This window comes from Chrysochloris asiatica, unplaced genomic scaffold (genome assembly GCF_000296735.1).
Source record: "Chrysochloris asiatica unplaced genomic scaffold, ChrAsi1.0 scaffold00034, whole genome shotgun sequence".
Classification (NCBI taxonomy): Eukaryota; Metazoa; Chordata; class Mammalia; order Afrosoricida; family Chrysochloridae; genus Chrysochloris; species Chrysochloris asiatica.
This window is the reverse complement of record NW_006408552.1, coordinates 5188147-5206142: the sequence shown is the minus strand read 5'-3', so window position 1 is coordinate 5206142 and position 17996 is coordinate 5188147. Positions and strand designations below refer to the sequence as shown.

Sequence of the window (17996 nt, the reverse complement as noted above, 5' to 3'; positions counted from 1 at the left end):
TGCCTGGGGAGGCAGTGACACTAGGAATGGAGGCAGAGGGATGATGTGGACAGAAGGAGCGGCTGGGGACTCTGGACTCAGGGAGGGAGTGAGGCTGTGTGGGCTGGCGGCCGGGAGACAGGAGTGTGGAGTGTACCCTTTGGTTGTTTGATGATGTGTGCAGGGGATTGTGATCATTGCAATGAAACAAAATACGATAGTATGAATGTAAAGATAATGTTCACCCTTGTAAATTAACACATAATTCACAATAAAAACTTAAAAAAAAAATAACAAAACAATTTCCACAAACTTTTCAAAGACCCCTTGTACAACATCTGTCCTTGTTTCACTGAGCACAATGTCCTTCAGGTTCATCTATGTCCCAAGGAGTTGTGTGGCATCTTCATCATTCTTTAACATTGTGTCAAGGTATCATAGTTTGCTTACCCAGTCATTTGTTGATGGACATGAAAGAAGAGTTAAAAATATCAAAGACGCATGGAGACATGAGTCCAGAGGACTAACGGACCTGCAAACCTCACCCTTCGGGACTCTGAGATCCGAGGAACTAGATAGTGCCTGGCCAACACTACCAATAGCTCTGAAAGGGATCAGTGATGGAGTGGGAGAAAGAAAAATGTGGAACAAAACTCAAAATCATAAAAAAGACTAGGCTTACCAATCTGATAAAGGGTGGGGGAAGCCCCAGGACTATGGCCCTTCGACACCTTGCAGGCCTGAAACTGAACTCACCCCCAGGGCTCAACTTCCAACAGTGGTGGTGGTTAAGTGTTGTGGAGTCGGTTCCGACTCATAGCGACCCTGTATAGGGTTTCCGAGGCTGTAAATCTTTATGGGAGCAGAAAGCATCATCTTTCTCCTGCAGAACCACCGGTAGTTTCAAACTGCTGACCCTGAGGTTAGCAGCCTGGTGAAAAATAACACCAGAGAGGAACACACACCTTAAACCAATCAACCACACTAGATCAAAAGGGCAGCATCTGCCCAGGGAGAGCTCAGAAGGCAGGGAGGAACCAGAAACATGAAACACAGGGAGGGAAACTGTAGTCAGTGTCAGGAAACATAACGTGCTCAAACTGTTGAAAGCAAAACCAATTCACTCTGTAAACTTTCACTCATGCAAACTTTTTGTTTTTGTACATATTATATATATATATATATTTTTTGTTTGTTTGTTTGTTTACCATAATAAAATAAAATTTAAAAGCCTATTGCAACTGACCTGTTATTAAGTGCCGTTGAGTTGGTTCTGACTCGGAGTGACCCTGTCTAGGGTTTCCGAGGAGTGACTGGTGGGTTTGAACTGCCAAGCGATCGGGTTTTTAGCATAGTTGTAAATAGAAGGCCGTATTTATTTACGTATTTGAACACTGGTGGACTACTGTCTGTTTTTAGTGGCTGCCTAACAGTCTACCTGTTGTTGTTGTTAAGTACCATTGAGCCAGTTCCAACCCACAGCAATCCTGTATAGGGTTTTCCGAGGAGCAGCTAGTGAGCTTGAACTGCCGACCCTATGGTTCAAAGAGACTTTGCAGTCCAACGCCACACCAGGAATCCAACAGGAAGCTGTTAATGGTCCCCCGACAATTGGGCAGGCTGTTTCCAATGTTCACTGTCGTCAATAACTCAGGCATGGACATATCTGTGCAGAAAACACTGTCCTCACTTCAGGCACCTTTTTGTATGGCTCTTCCAGCTGACTAACTTTCCAACCTGCAATCCTACCAGCATCGGATAATGTAGTACCCATGGCTCCATAAACTCCACAAAAGTCTCGGCCCATCAAAAGAGGCAAAAAAAGATGCCCTCTGTTAAAACTCTTATGTCTCTGCCATCACCTGATGGTTGACTTGCCAGCTTTACTTTTGTTTTGGGCCAATTATCCATTCATGATGAGGTGGGCATTGGGGGTGCTGTCAGCAGACACTTTTAGGAGTCAGCTCTCTTGGACCATCTCTCTGTTGCAGAGTGCAACCTCGGCCAAGGCCACATACTCTGGGGCTGCCCACATGCTATGAGGTGAGAGGGATAAAGGCCTGGCTACCTCCTGTCACTGAGCCCCCCTCATGGGGTTCACTGAAGCTGTCCCTGACCGTGCATCATGGTCCAATTTCTCCCTCTGCTCCCGTTTCTTTACACAGGGAACCCTGTAATAAACACCCGCCACAGTGAACTCACCTCAGCATGCTCCCTGGGAAATGAAACCTACAATGAACGTCCTTGGGAAGTTTTTGTTACATTTTTTTTTTTTAAATTTCAGCCCAGGGTCTGGTCTGCTTCATTCTTAGGTGGACTGCCTACTCTTTTCCAAGACATCTGCAGATGATTAAGTAGACTTGTTGCTGGAACTTTTAGGTACCATGCAGGCGGTTCTGCTGTGGGATTCAACTCCTTGGAACCTGGAGCGCGAGACTACTTACACAGCCTGGAATGGAAGAGCTTTGTATGTCCAGGAGGAACTAGAGTCCTATGTCCTCTCCACTCCTGGTTTCCAGATCATTCTCTCTAACAGGGAAGACAGAAGTAAAGTAGGAGCAGAGATGTCCTACTTTTATTTGTCATTAGTTCACAGAGCGCCACCAGCCAGGGCCTGGCCGTCGCTGTGGAGTGGATTCTGATTCATGGCTGTTCGTGTGTGATCGAGGAAAACTCTGCTCCCTAGGGGTGTTGGTGGCTGATTTGTTGAAAGTAGATTACCAGGCCTTTCTTCTGAGGTACAGCTAGGTAGACTTGAACCTCCAATATTTTGGTTATCAGCTGAGCATGTTAACCATTTGCACTAAGCAGGGACTCCTCCTAGGCCTGTAGGTAACCCTTGTTACCCCTCCAGTCATTTGTCTTTGGGTTTTGTACAGGAAAAAGTAAAGAGTAGAAGAAAGTATATTGTTAAGTGCTATTGCGTCAGTTCTGATGCTTAGAGACCCTATATAGGGTTTTCAAGGAGCAGTTTGTGGATCTGAACTGCTGATTTTGTGGTTTGCAGTCCAGTGCTGATCTGAGATGACTGTAACAAACGCCCACATGTACCCACCAATCAGGAATGGCGACGGATTAGCAGTTTGTTACATTCACACCTGATTATTTTAATGAACCAAAGAAAACATCAAGTCAGAGTCATCTGTGCTTCTCTATGGAAGCATAGCGTCACAACTGTCACCTATGGAGTTTGAACTGTCGATCTTTTTTTAGTTAGCAGCCGAGTGCTTTAATCACTGTGCTACCAAGGGCACCTTAAAGTCCACTACTACTTCATTATAAGTGTGCAGTGCTTGAGGCAAACATTCCTTAGTGGTTGAACTAAACTGTCGTTTTGTGAGACACATTTCCCAGGATCGTTTTGGTTCAAGCTGTAAAGATTCGGGCAGCAGAACTGGGGATCTCTTTGTTCATATTATGCAGTTTATGGAGTCCTGGTGGGGCGATGCGGGTTAATGCGCCAGATTGCAAAGCCGTTTAAACTGCAAGATTGGCAGTTCAAGCTCACCCGCGGCTCCTCAAAATGCAAAACAGGGTCGCTATGGGTTGGAGCCGGCTCGATGGAACTTAACAACAACAACAGTGATGCTTCAGGAGAGCTGGTGTGGTGCTGTAGGAATAAACACTGGACTGCTAACTGTAAGATCGGCAGTTCAAACCTACCAGCTGCTCCTCTGAAACCCTACACAGTCGTTATGAATCAGAACCAACTCAACAGCCCTTAACAACATGATGCTCCAGGAGGGCTGGTGTGGTGCTGTAGGAATAAACACTGGACTGCTAACTGCAAGGTCGGCAGTTCAAACCTACCAGCAGCTCCTCGGAAACCCTGTTGTTGTTGTCAAGTTTCATCGAGTCGGTTCCAACCCATAGTGACCCTGTATGGGGTTTCCAAGGAGCGCCTGGTGAGCTTGAACCACCAACCTTGTGGTTCAAGCAACTTTGCAGTCCAGCACATTAGCCCACAGCGCCACACCAGGACTCCCTCGGAAACCCTACACAGTGGTTATGAATTGGAACTGACTCGATGACACTGAACAACAGCAGGATGACTTTGCGTGGTATCTTTAAGCAACACGAGCCCCCAGAGCCACATAGGACATGACACACAATCATACGCACAAGGAAACAAACGCCAGCCCTCTTCTTACAGGGTCCTGACCTGCCAACTGAGCTTTCACATTGATGTCATTAGAGTAATAACACCATGTCTGCCCCTTGTGTGAGTGAACCGCCTATGCTGTCACTTAGGGACAGCGTTTCTTTATAATACTTCATTAAAGAAACAGCTTTAAATACATACTACATGCTTACATTTTAATACTTATATCTTTTTTCACTATAACATTTAAAAAATAATCATTAGAGTTCGGATTTGGGTTCATCTGACTCATTAAACTACTCTTTTCCTAAAGTTTCAGTTTTGGAAATCCTCCAAAATATACATAGAGCCCAGTGCCTGCTCTTAGCCATGTCCAGTCCAACAATTCCTCCTGTCTGCCCCCAGCCCTCTGCAATGACAGGAATAAATCCTGTAGGAATGTAACTTCTCAGCCCTAATCCACTAGCTGCTCTCATCCCTCAGCAAGCTTCCAATCTTTTTTGGATGTATCCACCCTACCAGAACACCCCACCACCTCCCTGACCTCATGTCTTATACCTCATTCCTCTGCTCCAGCCACACCTTTCTGCTGGTCTGGGGGGAAGTCTGCCAGAGTCAGCCCCACCAACTTCTGTCTGACTCACTGCTCTGCCCTTAGTACCTCCAAAGAACCTGGTACTTATGGAGTGTTGCTGTTATCAGGTGCCATCACGTTGGTTCTGACTCACAGTGACCCCATACACAACAGAACGCAACTGCCCGGGCATGTACCATCCTCACAAATGCTGCTAATGTTTGAGCCCATTGCTGCTGCCACTGTGCCAATCCATCTCATTGGGGGTCTTCCTCTTTTTCACTGACTCTCCACTTTACCAAACATGATGCTCTTCTGCAGGGACTGGTCCTTCCTCACATGTCCAAGCAAGAGAAATGACACCTCACCATCTTCCTCCCTTCAAAGGAGCATTCTGGTTGTACTTCCTCCAAGACAGATTTGTGTGATCTTGGAGCAGTTGGTACTTTCAATTATTCTTTACCGACACTATTAACTCAAATACACGGATTCTTCTCTGGTCTTCCTTAATCATTGTCCCACTTTCACCAGGAAATGAGATGACTGCAAACACCATTGTTTGGGTTAGGCACACCTTAGTCCTCAAAGTGACACCTTTGTTCTTTAGCATTTTAAAAAGTCTTTTGCAGCAGATTTGCCTAATGCCGTATGTCATTTGATTTCTTGACTGCTGCTTCCATGAGTGTTGATTGTGGATACAAGCAAAATGAAGACTTGGACAATTTCAGTCTTAATTTATCATAATGCTGTTTACGGGTCTACTTGTGAGGATTTTTAAGTAAATGAGCAAATTCATCTAAATATGAAGCTGTAGGAAAACACATGGTAACTGAACTTCCTGTAAATCCAATCTTACTTGAACTTTTCTGCAAGGAACCCAGCTGGGCTGGGGAATCCGGCATATATTTGGGTTCCTCTAACGGGGATGGTGGAGATCAGGGAAAGCCCTTCCTGATCCCCACATTTCCCTGCTGCCTCCCAAGGGTGGTCTCCCAGGACATTACACCCTTTCTTACCAGCCAGTATCTCCATCCCATAACCGGAATCTTCGGAGGGCAGGTGCCCAGGTATCGAGTCTGTCATTTCCTCTGAGGTTGGTGAAGGGTCTGGGGATAAAATTGCGAATGACAAGCACATCCTCTGCCCCATCCTGATGACTTGGGGGGCCACCCCACCCAGCATCTACAGAAACCTCTTCAAGGAAGGACTTTGGGCTAATCCTTGGCCACTCCATAGGTCAGGCACCAGCCAGAGGGGTCTCAGTGGTCACTCCCATGGTTGAGTCTCCAGGAGCCAAGTACACCCATCCTTTAGATGGGGAAACTGAGGCTCAGGGGTTTGGATTCTGGAGTCAAGCCCAGCTCCTCTACCCTGTCCCTCAAACCCGAGAGCAGGAGACCAGGGAGGTGAAGGTTGGCGGGAAGTGAGGGGAGTTGGAATGGAAAGCTTCCCAAATGGCCCATCTGTGTGGCTGGAGAAAGCACACTTCAGACCCCATTCCTCTCAGAATCACAGAAACCACAGCCTGAGTACTGGCCGCGGCAGGCCTGCAGGAGACGGCAGAACAACAGGATCGTCCAGGAGGTTCTAGCTGGTTCTGTAGGGTCTGTTTGCAGGCCTTGGTCCTTACCCGGAATGGTGACCTGAATGATGTCCAGGTCCTCAGGCTCAATTTTGATGGGCCTCAGCCCACCAAGCTCCCCGGAGGGTCCTGCATGGAGAAGATGCATGCTGGGGTCAAACTGGGTACCAGTTTCTTGGCGTACAAAGCGAGTTGTCTTAGAATATTCTTGTGTCTGTGATTGGTTAGTGAGCATCCAGGAGAAGCCAGATCAGTCCCAAAGCTGTTGCCTGAGACAGGGATGGAAGGCCCAACCGGCACCCAGGAGGCTGACAGGCCCATCCTGTTCTCCCCAATTTGTAGGTCTGACCACTGAGGCACAGGCACAGTGGGAAGCATTGGTGGAGCCAGAGCCCACCCTCCCAACTGCATTCAGTCCCACCCATCCCTCTGTGCCCGTATGTGAGCTCCCAGCAAGCCCTGCGTCTGACTGGTGCAGAGGCTGTTATAACAAACACCTATGTGCACACTGCCAGCCATGATTCTGCCAGCATTTTGTCCTGTCTAGACCTGAGCAGACTCAGCACTACTCCAACCCCTCGCTCTGAGCCAGTCTGCTCCCGGGGCTCCCACCCACAGCACCCAGCAGGCCCACCCATTCTCACCTGGCCCACCGTCCTCGGAGATGCTGCCCTTGTCTGACCTGGGAAAGGACATGACATTAGTTGGGTCATGGGCTGCCCCACCTCTGTGTTGTACGCCCAGGCATTCAAGGCCCCAGGCAGCCACCCGATTAGGCATTCAACCCAACTGCGTCACCCAGCTTCCCAGGGCCCATGGGATGGTGCTCAGCCCTGAGTGAGATGTTCAGCGTCCCATTGGCTGGCCTACCATCCCCTCCAGCAGGGGTCTGGCCTGCTTGGGAGCTGCCTAGCACCGTTTTGGTCAATGCTCATAAAGGCCACCAAAGATGGCTGAGAAGAGAGGCTAAGGTGTGAACTGGCTGATCTAGGTGATTCCATCTCCCTCTCTTGGTGGCCCCCTAGGTGCTAACTGTGGTAGTGCACTCTCAGCTGCTAACCTGGAAGGTTGGAGGTCTGAGCCCACCCAGAGACACCTAGGAAGAAAGGACTGGCAATGTCCTTCAAACAAATCAGCCACTGGAAACTCTACGGAGCACACTTCTAACTCTGACTCACACATCATGTCAGAATCAAGTCGATGACAACCAGTCACATGAAACGCTGTGAGTGGAGGTGGGCTTGGGCTGGACATGGGGACTCTGGGAGAAATGCCCCATCCTTGACCCCAGCAGCTCAGTCGGGACACTAGTGGGTAGTGAACAGGCCTTGGTCTTGAGTGCAAGGCCCCCTGGACACTTAGCAGTGTCTGACCCAGTGTGAGATCAGGGAAGGCTTCCGGGAGGTGGTGGCCCCCAGCTAGATCGTGAAGGGACAGGGAACCTATCTGAGCTCCTTTCTCCTCAGCAGGCTGGTGTTTAGTAGCCCATGTGTTTATGGGGGTCTGTGTGTGAGGGCCTATGCATGCAGGGTATGGGGAGCGGGGAGGTCACTGTCCACAGGCACACAGAAAACAGACAGATGGACGGGAGCTGGGTCCTGGCGGGGGCAGGCCCTACCGAGCAGTTGTGGCTAGGTTGAGAACTGCCCCACGCGTAGCCTCTGCAGAGTTGTCTTCAGGCGAGCTGGCTGGCTCCAGCTTCGTGGTGTCTTTGGTAAACTTGTTCCCTGGGTAGAGAAATGGGGAGGGGGTCAGGACACAGGCTCTCTGGTCCCCTTGTCTGTGGGGGCTTCTGTGTGAAGATTGTGGGCCTCTCTGGGTCTCTGCCCTCTTTGTGGGCTCCCTGCCTAGCTGTCAGCAGCCAAGACCAAGTCGTGGTGAGAAACACAGTCCCTGGGGAAGGCACCGTAGTCCCCGTACCAGGGAAGGAGGAAGGAAGAACCAGGCTCCGGAAGACAGTAGCCAGGTTCTCAGGACAGGTGAGCTTCCTCCAAGGTTGCCCCAGGTTGGACCACTCTCTGAATATGCAGCATCATTCCCATTTCAGATAAGGAAACTTGAGGTCCCCAACACCTTGCCTATTGTCATAAAGCTGCTGTGTGATTGTATGTGTGAAGACCCATGTCCCTTTGCTGCTCTGGGAGAGCTGCCCACTGCACAGAGCAGAACAGCCTGGTGGCTTGAGCTTGCAGGCCCCCTCACTAGCAGGGGGCTTTAGTTCCTAAACGTGCAGATGAGGACTAAGACAGAACATTTTCTAGGGGGTTGATGACAGATTTAAATCAATAGAAACACGCTCGTGTCTCTGCCAGTGTTGGCTTTCTCATTCCCTGTCCAGAGCACATTCCGGTAGAGATGGAAGGGATGGGGGCAGGGGCTCAGCTGGAGGAGCCCTCTCATTACCTCATCCTCACGTGCCCCCAGGGAGGCACCCTGAGAACAGGGTGCAATGAAAGGACAGATCAGTACTCTCAGAGGGGTTGACCTGGGAACGTGGTGCCTGTACGTACATACCTGTGAAAATTCGCTCATCAAACATCCTGGGGAGAGAGGAGAGACATGCGTGAGAAACTCTCTATCTAGGGCACTGTTCTGTTCTGACACACAAGCGGCACCATGTCAGAATCAGCTCACGTAGGGGTAGGCCCATGTGGCTCAGGGACACAGCCTCCAGGTCCCCTCAGTGATGGTTACTGGGGTCCCACATGCACAGCTAGGCACCCAGGATGGCCACACAAGGGGGGTACAGTACAGAAGAACCAGAGACACCCAACCAAACCAATTCTCTGAGACTAGGGAGACCTGGTGTGGCGCTGTAGGATAAGCACTAGACAAGGTGGGTTTGAACCACAAGGTCAGTGGTTCAAACTCACCAGTCGCTCCTTGGAAACACTAAACAGGGTTGCTATGAGTCAGAACCGTCTTGATGACACCTAACAACAGGGAAGACTGAGGTCAGTACCTGGACAGTCCTGGGGTCCAACTCATCACCAAGACACCCCAGGGCCTCTTCCAATCCAGCTCTGCTTGGTTCCCAGTGGGGTCCTGCAGTGACCACCTCATTCATTCATCCCTAGAAGTCTATCCAACACCCTCGTGTCTCACTTGGTGACAGGTGTGGGGTAGTTCTGCTCCCAGGAGCTTTTTGACTACATAAGCCAGGCCTACCCATGATGAGGGGGTGGATCAAGAAGGCTTACATGGAGTGAAGGGCGGGGAGGGGGATGCATGCTCAGGTAAGACCACCAAGAAACTCTTCAGGCACATGACATGGAGGCAGAGGTGGGGGAGGCAGTCAGCATCGCACACTGTACCCAGGTACCTGACCTGGTCTCGGAGCAGTGGGCAACAGGGAGCCCCCTGGAGGTGGGTGTGGGCAGGGGCTGTTCAGGGACTCCAAAGTTCCCCAGGCAGGACATCTAGACATGTGGGCCAAGGGAAGGAGGATGGGGGCTCTCAATGGGCAGAGCTGGGGGGTCCACAGGGCTGGTATCCTGTCTCACCCCCAGGGTGATGCCCAGTGCGATGGGGAGGCTGAGGCTGGACAAGGGTCAGTAAACTCAGGCCCCTGAGGCAAGACTCAGGCAAATGAAGGGCCATCTGAGTTCACATTCAAGGAGGCCCATGGGGAACTGCCAGGAAGAAACTCCCAACAGGCAGAAAAGTTCCTGGTGGGCGGTAGAACCTGGTCCATGAGCCCAGCTCCCATTTGGAGACCCCTTCTTCTTGAGGAGCCCAGTCATGTCTGGGTCCCCCAAAGTCAAGAAGCTGCTACCGGTGTAATTCAGGGAAAAGCGGGCTGCTCTTGGATGGCATTCGGCTTCATTACTGAAGGGACTATTTCTTTCTAAGGAGTTCAGGGAGGGCTGGGCAAAGATGGTAAGGGGCTTCCCAGTCCCAAGTGGAGCTGGGGCTGGGGGAACAGGGAAAGGTCTGATGTGGCCTCAAAACTATAACTGATGACCTCATGAGCCACCCAGACTAGATGGCGTCTAAAGGCTGGGCACTGAAGAAGAGCCTTCCTTCACAACTCAGAGTTCTAGAAGCTCCACCAGATATATTTTCCACTCAGGTTCTTCCTTAGTCAGAACCAGAATGTCTGTGCCTCAGATCCTCTCACTCTGGAGGTCACAGGTCAGCAGGAGGTGGGGCAGAAGCCAGGAAGCACTGCACCACGAAGATATAGCTACAACGTGGTTGTGAAGGGGACTTTTCCCCTTATAGGAGCACTCTGACCTCTCCTGACCCCGTGCCTCAGGGAGCTGTGGGCCAGGGCACAGATGTGGCGCCACCTCTTGGTTGTTTCTCAGGTGTTTTTCTCCTGTCACACAGGGGGGATGAGCTCCCTGTCTGCTAGAAGGATGCCAGCTTGTCGAGAATGGAGTGTGTCATGGTGAACAGGTATGAGTGCTGGGAAAGGTTCAGGCACAGTTCCATGCGCCCAACCCAGGTTCGGCCCTCCAGTCTCCCACCAGCACTATGCATGACTGAGCCTCAAATGGACAATGGTTATCAGCCCCATTTTACAGACAGGGAAAGTGAGGCACACAACAGCTTTGCCACTTGTCCAAGGTCACCCAGCTGGGATGATAGGGCCAAGACTTGAACCCAGACTGCTAGAGCCGATGCTCCGAAATATAATTTAGACACAAGGGAAGAGGCCAAGAAAAAGGCTCACATGTTGGGTGTTAGGACCAGACCCTTAATTCATGCTGGAAAAAACCTGGGACGTGTGCATGACCATCCCTTTTTATACATGAGGAAACTGAAGCTCAGAAGGAAAGCTGCTTATACAAAAGTTATAGTTAATACACTCGGCTGCTAACCAAAAGGTTGGAGGTTTGAGTCGACCCAGAGGAGCCTCAGAAGAAAAGCCTGGTGATCTACTTATGAGAAAATCAGCCATTGAAAACCCCAGTGGAGCACAGGTCTATTCTGACATACATGGTGTAGCTGTGACTTGGAATTGACTTTGTGGCAACTGGCAGTGATACAAGTTTATCCTGCTGCAAGTGAGCAGTTCAACCCCAGGCCACCTTATGCCAAAAGGCCTTTCCTCCAGGCAGCCCCCCCGGGCTTGCTCCTCAGGTATCACAGAGCTCTTCTATCTGGCAACTTTTTCTTTTGACACACCCTCAACTCATCACAATGGGACAGTGGCCTTTCGGGAAAAGTAGGGGCTGTACCTAATGCTTCTTGAAGTTACTTCATCACCCCTACTTTGGACATGGGAAACATGGTAGCTCTGTAGGATAAGCACTGAACTGTGAACCACAAGGTCCGAGCTTCAAGCCCACCACCCGCTCCATGGGAGAAAGATGAGAGTTTCTCCTCCTGCAAAGATATACAGCCTTGGAAACCCTATACAGGGTCACTATGAGTCGGAACTGACGCGATAGCCCTTAACAACAATAACCATTTTGAATATGTTATCAGGAGGGACCAGTCCCCAGCGAGAACATCAAGATTAGTGAAGTGGAGGGTCAGATAAAAAGAGGAAGCCATTCATGCGGTGGACTGACCCAGTGGCAGTCACAATGATTGTGAGGGCAGCGCAGGACTAGACAGTGTTTCATTCTGTTGTACACAGCGTCGCTGTGAGTCAGAACTGACTCGCCGGCACCTAACAAATAACAGTCAGGACCAAGGGACAGGGAGGTCAAGGTCTCCTAAACACCAGGATTCGGTGTGTATGGAAAGTGACAGAGTGACCATGATGCGCCCCCTAGTGGTAAAATTCTCACTTTCCATGTGGGAGACCTGGGTTAGATTCCAGCCAATGTACCTCACTGCACACAGTCACCTCCCTGTCAGTACGGTGCCGCCGCTTTGATACTGAACAGGTCACAGCAGAGCTTGCATAAGATAAGCCAGTGAGAAAGGTCTGGGCATCTCCTGAAAATCAGCCAACAACAACCCCACAGATCACACCAGTTCAATTCTCAACTGATCATGACAATGATGCTGTGTGGGGGGTCAATGTGAGTTGGGGGCTGATTCAATGGCAGCTAACAACAGTAACAACAACAACACATCCCCTCACCACCCAGGAATCCACTGAGGGAAAAGGGACTAGACAGCAGAAGGAAAACTTAAGCTAGATCTAAGTTGGCTGGTGTCAATTCACCTCAAGTAGGGGTCCCCACAGAAGAGATGGTGGGTGACTCAGATGAAGAAGAGCCTTGGGTTGCCAGAGGGTAGACTTCTGTCTGAATAAGAGATAACCCGGTTGCCATCAAGTTGATACCAACTCAGGGCAACTCTGTATGACAGAGAAGTGTGCTCCAGTGGCTTTTGAACGACTGATTTTTCAGAATAAGATCACCAGGTCTTTTGTCCGCGGTGCCTCTGGGTGAACGTGAACATCCAACCTTTTGGTTAGCATCCCAAGGACTCCTAAGGGAGGGCTTTTGACCACAGTGGAGGTGAGCCTTAAAGTGTGGGGGTGGGGAGCCTGTGCTGGGCAGATAGATGGATCTCTGGGAGATGTGGAAGCAGGTAAGGTGCCCAGGGCTTTGGTCTTCCTTGTATGTGGGGCAGGCAGAACCACACCAATGGCTAAAACCTGCACTTTATCCCGGGGGTGGAGTGAAGGCTCCGAGTCAGGGGGCTGCAGGTCAGAGGGGCTTCAGAATCCCCTCCCTGGGAACGCTCCAGCCTCCGTGTCCACCAGCCTCCCCAGTTCCTCCTCCTCCTCTCTTAGACTTCTAACCTGGGGCCTCTTTTACCTCTTCCAGGCCCAAGATGACAACTCACAAATTTCTACCTTTAACCCTAATCCCTCTCCTGGGCCTCTCATATCTCCACTGGGCCTCTGAGAATTTACTCTTTCGAGCAGCTCCAGCTGAATGTGTCCAACATGGAATCCTCTCTCCTACAGCCAAGACCAGCTGCTCCCATTCAATGCCCCAAGAAATCTGGGAGAGGTCATCCTGGCCCCTAGGCAAACAGATCACTAACAATGGACCACAATCCTCGGTCCCTCTGTCTGCCACACACTGGGTCCAGTCCTACCACAGTCTGTCTGGACCACTGGTCTCCCCACCTTTGTTCGGGTTTCCCTAAAATCCATTCCCCACCCTATCCCAGCATGTTTTCTGATTCTGGTGCTGACCTGCTCTTCTAGAACATTCCAAACTAAGACCCCACCCCCAGCCTCTGCTCAGCTCCTGGACTGCCCGTGCCTGTCTGCCCAGACACCCCCCAGTCCTTTCTCAACCTGCCAGCTTTGGCTTAAATGGCCCCTTCATAGAGATCCCCTGACCCCTAAGTAGTTATCTCCCCCCACCTCACTTATCTCTTCCAATTACTATTTATTTCCTAAGCTCTAAGAAGTCGAACTTTCAGCTGTCAGTCTGTCCTGCTGTGGGGGGCTCATACGTGGCTCTGATCCTGGAAGCTATGCCAACACTAGTTCTATTACCAGTAGGGTGACCCTGTTGGTATTGGAATCAGTGGACAGGTTTCCATGGAGCCTCCAGACCAAGACAGAAAGACCAGGAAGAAAGGCCTGGCCATCTGCTTCTCAACAAGAGTCAGTGAAAACCTTAAGGATCCCAACAGAACAATTGCTGAGGAAGGACGTCATGTTTGGTGAGGCAGAGGGCCAGCGAGGACCAGGGAGACCTTCTGTGAGATGAACTTGAGATTGGGAGGATGAGGCAGGACTGGGCAATGTCAAGGTCACTGTGAGTAGGAATTGACTCAACAGCATCTAACCAGAAGTCAGAAAGCTGAGCCCAAATTTAAGACAAATATTCATTCATTCATCTCATAATCTGTATTTGGCATCTACTTACATATACACACTCATGGATAGTGATGTGGGATAAAGTGTTGTTGTTGTGTGCTGTGGAGTCCGTTGCGACTTATAGCGACCCTGTACAGGGTTTCTGAGGCTGTAAGTCTTTATAGGAGCAGAAAGCTTCATCTTTTTCCCACGGAACAGCTGGTAGTTTCGAACTGCTGACCTTGCGGTTCACAGCCCGATTCGTAACCACTACGCTACCAGAGCTCCTTGTGGGATAAAGTACTGGACTGCAATATCAGTTTGAACCACAAGGTTGGTGGTTCAAACTCATCAGCCGCTTTTTGGAAACCTTATACAGGATCGCTATAGTTGGAACTGACTCAAAGGCATTTAACAACAATATACACATCAGGGAATGTTCTAGGTGCTGGGGGTTTGGCAGTGAACAGAGTACATAGCACTTGCTTAGCTGTGCTGGCAGCCTGGTGGCTGTGACCAGCAAGAGACCGTGGGTGATATGTCTGCCACAGTCTCTGGGCAGTTCTCTATCCCTAACCGTTCAGTAAGAGGATGTCCAGGAAGTCTGGGCTTTGCCTGGAGATGCTGACATCACTTGGTGGTGAGCTGACCAGCTATGTGGACATGGCCCTTGCAGGAGCTAAGGATACAGACTGGGGGAAGAATGGGAGCAGGTGCCCCGGGGGGCTGCAGCTTGTTAAGCCACACACCCACCAACCCCCATTATTGCACTAGTGGAAAGTGGCAGCTTGAGAGGACCAGTGAAGGTCAGTGAAAAAGAGGAAGACCCTCAGCGAGATGGATCGACACAGTGGTTACAACACTGGGCTAAAATGGGAAGACTGAAGCTGGTGCCACCCCTGCCTGAGCTTCGAGTGGTCTTCCTCATGGCAGTGGGGTTCAAAGCCTCCGGTCTTCTTCAGGGAATGGAGAACCACCCTTAATGAGAACTTCTGGGGCGCTGCTCAGCCCAAGCACTAGGCCTTCCATTCCCCATTCAACCTTCAAATGGGGCCCACAGGATGAGGTCCTCCAAGATGCTGAGTCGAGGAGCCGCCACAGAACTCTTCATTCCACCTCTGCCCCAACAGCCGCCCCTACCCAGCCAGGACTCCCACTCGTAGGGATCCTTCCCTGTATCCTGCACCCCACTTCTAGGTCCTGGCCCTGCACCCCACCTCCAGGTCCCCGGTCCTGCCCTGAACCCTGTACCTCTTGATGATAAAGTGGATACTGTGCCGCTCCTCCAGGATCCGCTTCAGCTTGGGGACCCCATACGTGCAGGGGCGCTTGAAGGGGATCTTGTCTGGGATGCCCACAATCTCCACAGCCTCGGGGTCGCAGGCGATCTTCCTGTAGGGGACGGGGACCATGTGGTCCAGGCCCAGAGCTTCCGCTGGAAGGGCAACGGCAAGGCTGAAGGGTAGATGAGGCAGCCGGAGACCCAGGGCCCCAGTACCGCAGACACGGCCCCCCTCCATGACACCACTCGGCAGCAGAGGGCACTTCCCTCTATAAAGATGTCCACAGAACCCAGGTTCCATGAACCCCATGACCGTGGACCTCCGGCTCCTGCCAGGCACACACCAGCTCAGGGCCTTGCACTTGATCTTCCGTCGGCTCACTGTGTCCAGATACCTCCCTCCCTCCCTCCCTCCCATGTCTGCTAAATGTCATCTCAGCAGCCAAGAACATGTCTCCAGCTTCTACCCCACACTGTGTCCATTAGGTGTGGTGCTGCAAGATTAGCACTGGACCACAAGGTCGGTGGTTCAAATCCGCCAGCCACTCCTTGGAAACCCAAAACAGGGTCGCTGTGAGTCAGAAGCGACTTGACAGCAATATATAGACATGACAGAAGGGAGCCCTTGGTGGCACAGTGATTAAAACACTCTACTGCTTACCAAAGTTCAGGCATTTGAACCCACCAGCAGCTCCAGGGGAGAAAACTGTGACAATTTGTGTAAAGATGACAGCTTTAGAAATCCCATGGGGCCGTTCTACTCTGTTCTGTAGGGTTAGAAGTTGGATGGAGAACACTTGATGACCGAGGGTTGGATGGTATGTGTATGTGCGTGTTGTCATTCTTAAGTGTTGTCAAGTTAGATCTGACTCATAGTGACCCTGGATGGGGTTTCTGAGAAGCAGCTGAGGAATTTGAACCACCGACCTTGCAAGTAGCTGTCCAGTGCTGATCTTACAGCGCCACCACAGGACTTCATATATATATATAGCTGGTAGTTTCAAACTGCTGACCTTAAGGTTCGCAGCCCAATTTGTAACCACTATGTTACCAGAGCTCTCTCTCTCTATTGTTGTTGTTGTTGTCAGGTGCCATCGAGTCGGAACCGACTCATAGCGACCCCATGCACAGCAGAGCGAAACAATGTTCGATCCTGGGCCAACCTCACCACCGCTGCCACCCCCGAGTCCATCAATGATGCCACCTGGCCGATCCATCTCGTTGGAGGTCTTCCTCTTTCTCTCTCTCTCTCTATATATATATTATATATGTACACATGGATCTGACTTATAGCGACCATCTAGGTCACAGAACTGCCCCGTAGGGTTTCCAAGCCTGTACATTTTTATGGAAGCTGACTGACAGCTCTTTCTTCTGTGAACCTGCTGGTGGTATAATGGTTAAGTGATCGACTGCTAGTAATAAAGGTGGTGATTTGAAGAGGAGTTCAAATTGTGATCTGAACAGGAGTTCACAGGAGTCCTAGTGTGGTGCTGTAGGAAAAGTGCTGAACTGCTCACTACAAGGTCAGTAGTTCAAACCCAGCAGCCACTCCTTGGAAACCCTATACAGAGTTGCTATGAGTCAGAACCAACTTGACAACATTTAACAACAAAAAGCAGTGAGTAGTCTGTTTCCACAAAGATTCACAGCCTTGGAAACCCAATCTATGGGGCAGTTTTACTATATTCCATAGGGTCACTATGAGTCAGAATGACTTGTCAACTGTGGGTTTTAAACTTTATATCCCACGAACTATTACTGCTCTTTGTCCTCTGTTCAGCCAACTGATCTTTTCTCTCCCCACTTAGGCGAGGAAGTCTCCAGGCAATGGAAGTGTTCTTTGTTCACTTACAATCTGTCTTTAAAGCCTTCTCTTATCCTGTCTGGTAGGAATTTGTTTCTTCTTAAAGACCCAATCAACTTGTTTGCCTTCTGGGAATCTCTTCTTCCCTCTTTCTGGTTCTGCCTGGTGTACATGCGTCCTCTTCAATCACTGGGGGGGAACTCCCGGAGGGGGGCTGGGACTAGATATTTTTCACCCTTGTCTTTTCTCCTTCCACTCCCCATTCCAGTCCGCGTTCACCAATCGTGATTCTAGTTAACGTCTTCATGGTTTCTTAGGTGCCAGGCACGGGTCTGAATGTAGCACCTTGAATGTATTTTTCTTCAATTTCATAACGCGCCCAGCATTCCCCTTTGATAGAGGAGGAACAAGCCAGAGGAGAAGCTGGGGAGTTTGCTCTTGCTTATCCAGGAAGTCCACCTTGTCACTCTAAGCTTTTGAGGCCGGTTGAATTAGAGCCCCCTGAGCCTTCCTGGAAAATCTGAAAACCAATGCTGCTGGGTGGCCCCCATCCAAGAGGAGCCAGAGAAGTTGCCTTTTGATTAAGCTCCCAGGTGGTCAGATGCTGCTAGCCCTAGGATGGCACTTACACACCATACACAATAGTATGAAGTTTAGTTAGAAGTCAGGGGAAATTTCAGAGGGGTCCAACTGGCACGGTGGGTAAGCCCTCCACTAACAGAAAGGTCGGCAGTTTGAACCCACCAGCCACTGTGCGGTGGAGCCAGAATGACGTGGCAGTCTGCTCCGGTAACAATGACAGCCTTAGGAACCCTCTGGGGCAATCCTCCTCTGTCCTAAAGGGAAGCCGTTGGCAATAGAGTTTGTCTTTGTTTAATTTTAACTGTTTATTGTGAACTGAAGAAGCTCTGGTAGCGTAGTGGTTACGAATTGGGCTGCGA

General features: G+C 50.4%; 1 protein-coding gene across 1 annotated transcript in view; it reads right to left on the bottom strand.

Moving 5' to 3' along the window:
• GTF2IRD1 (GTF2I repeat domain containing 1) overlaps window positions 1-17996 on the bottom strand; it is an 87664-nt gene that overhangs the window by 47172 nt on the left and 22496 nt on the right. Inside the window, exons 8-13 of the mRNA XM_006859708.1 lie at window positions 15218-15401; window positions 8752-8777; window positions 7856-7964; window positions 6882-6919; window positions 6286-6366; window positions 5672-5761 (exon numbers count right to left, since the gene is read on the bottom strand). Of these exons, the coding sequence (XP_006859770.1) occupies window positions 5672-5761; window positions 6286-6366; window positions 6882-6919; window positions 7856-7964; window positions 8752-8777; window positions 15218-15401 (528 nt within the window). The remainder of the gene's footprint in view (window positions 1-5671; window positions 5762-6285; window positions 6367-6881; window positions 6920-7855; window positions 7965-8751; window positions 8778-15217; window positions 15402-17996) is intronic.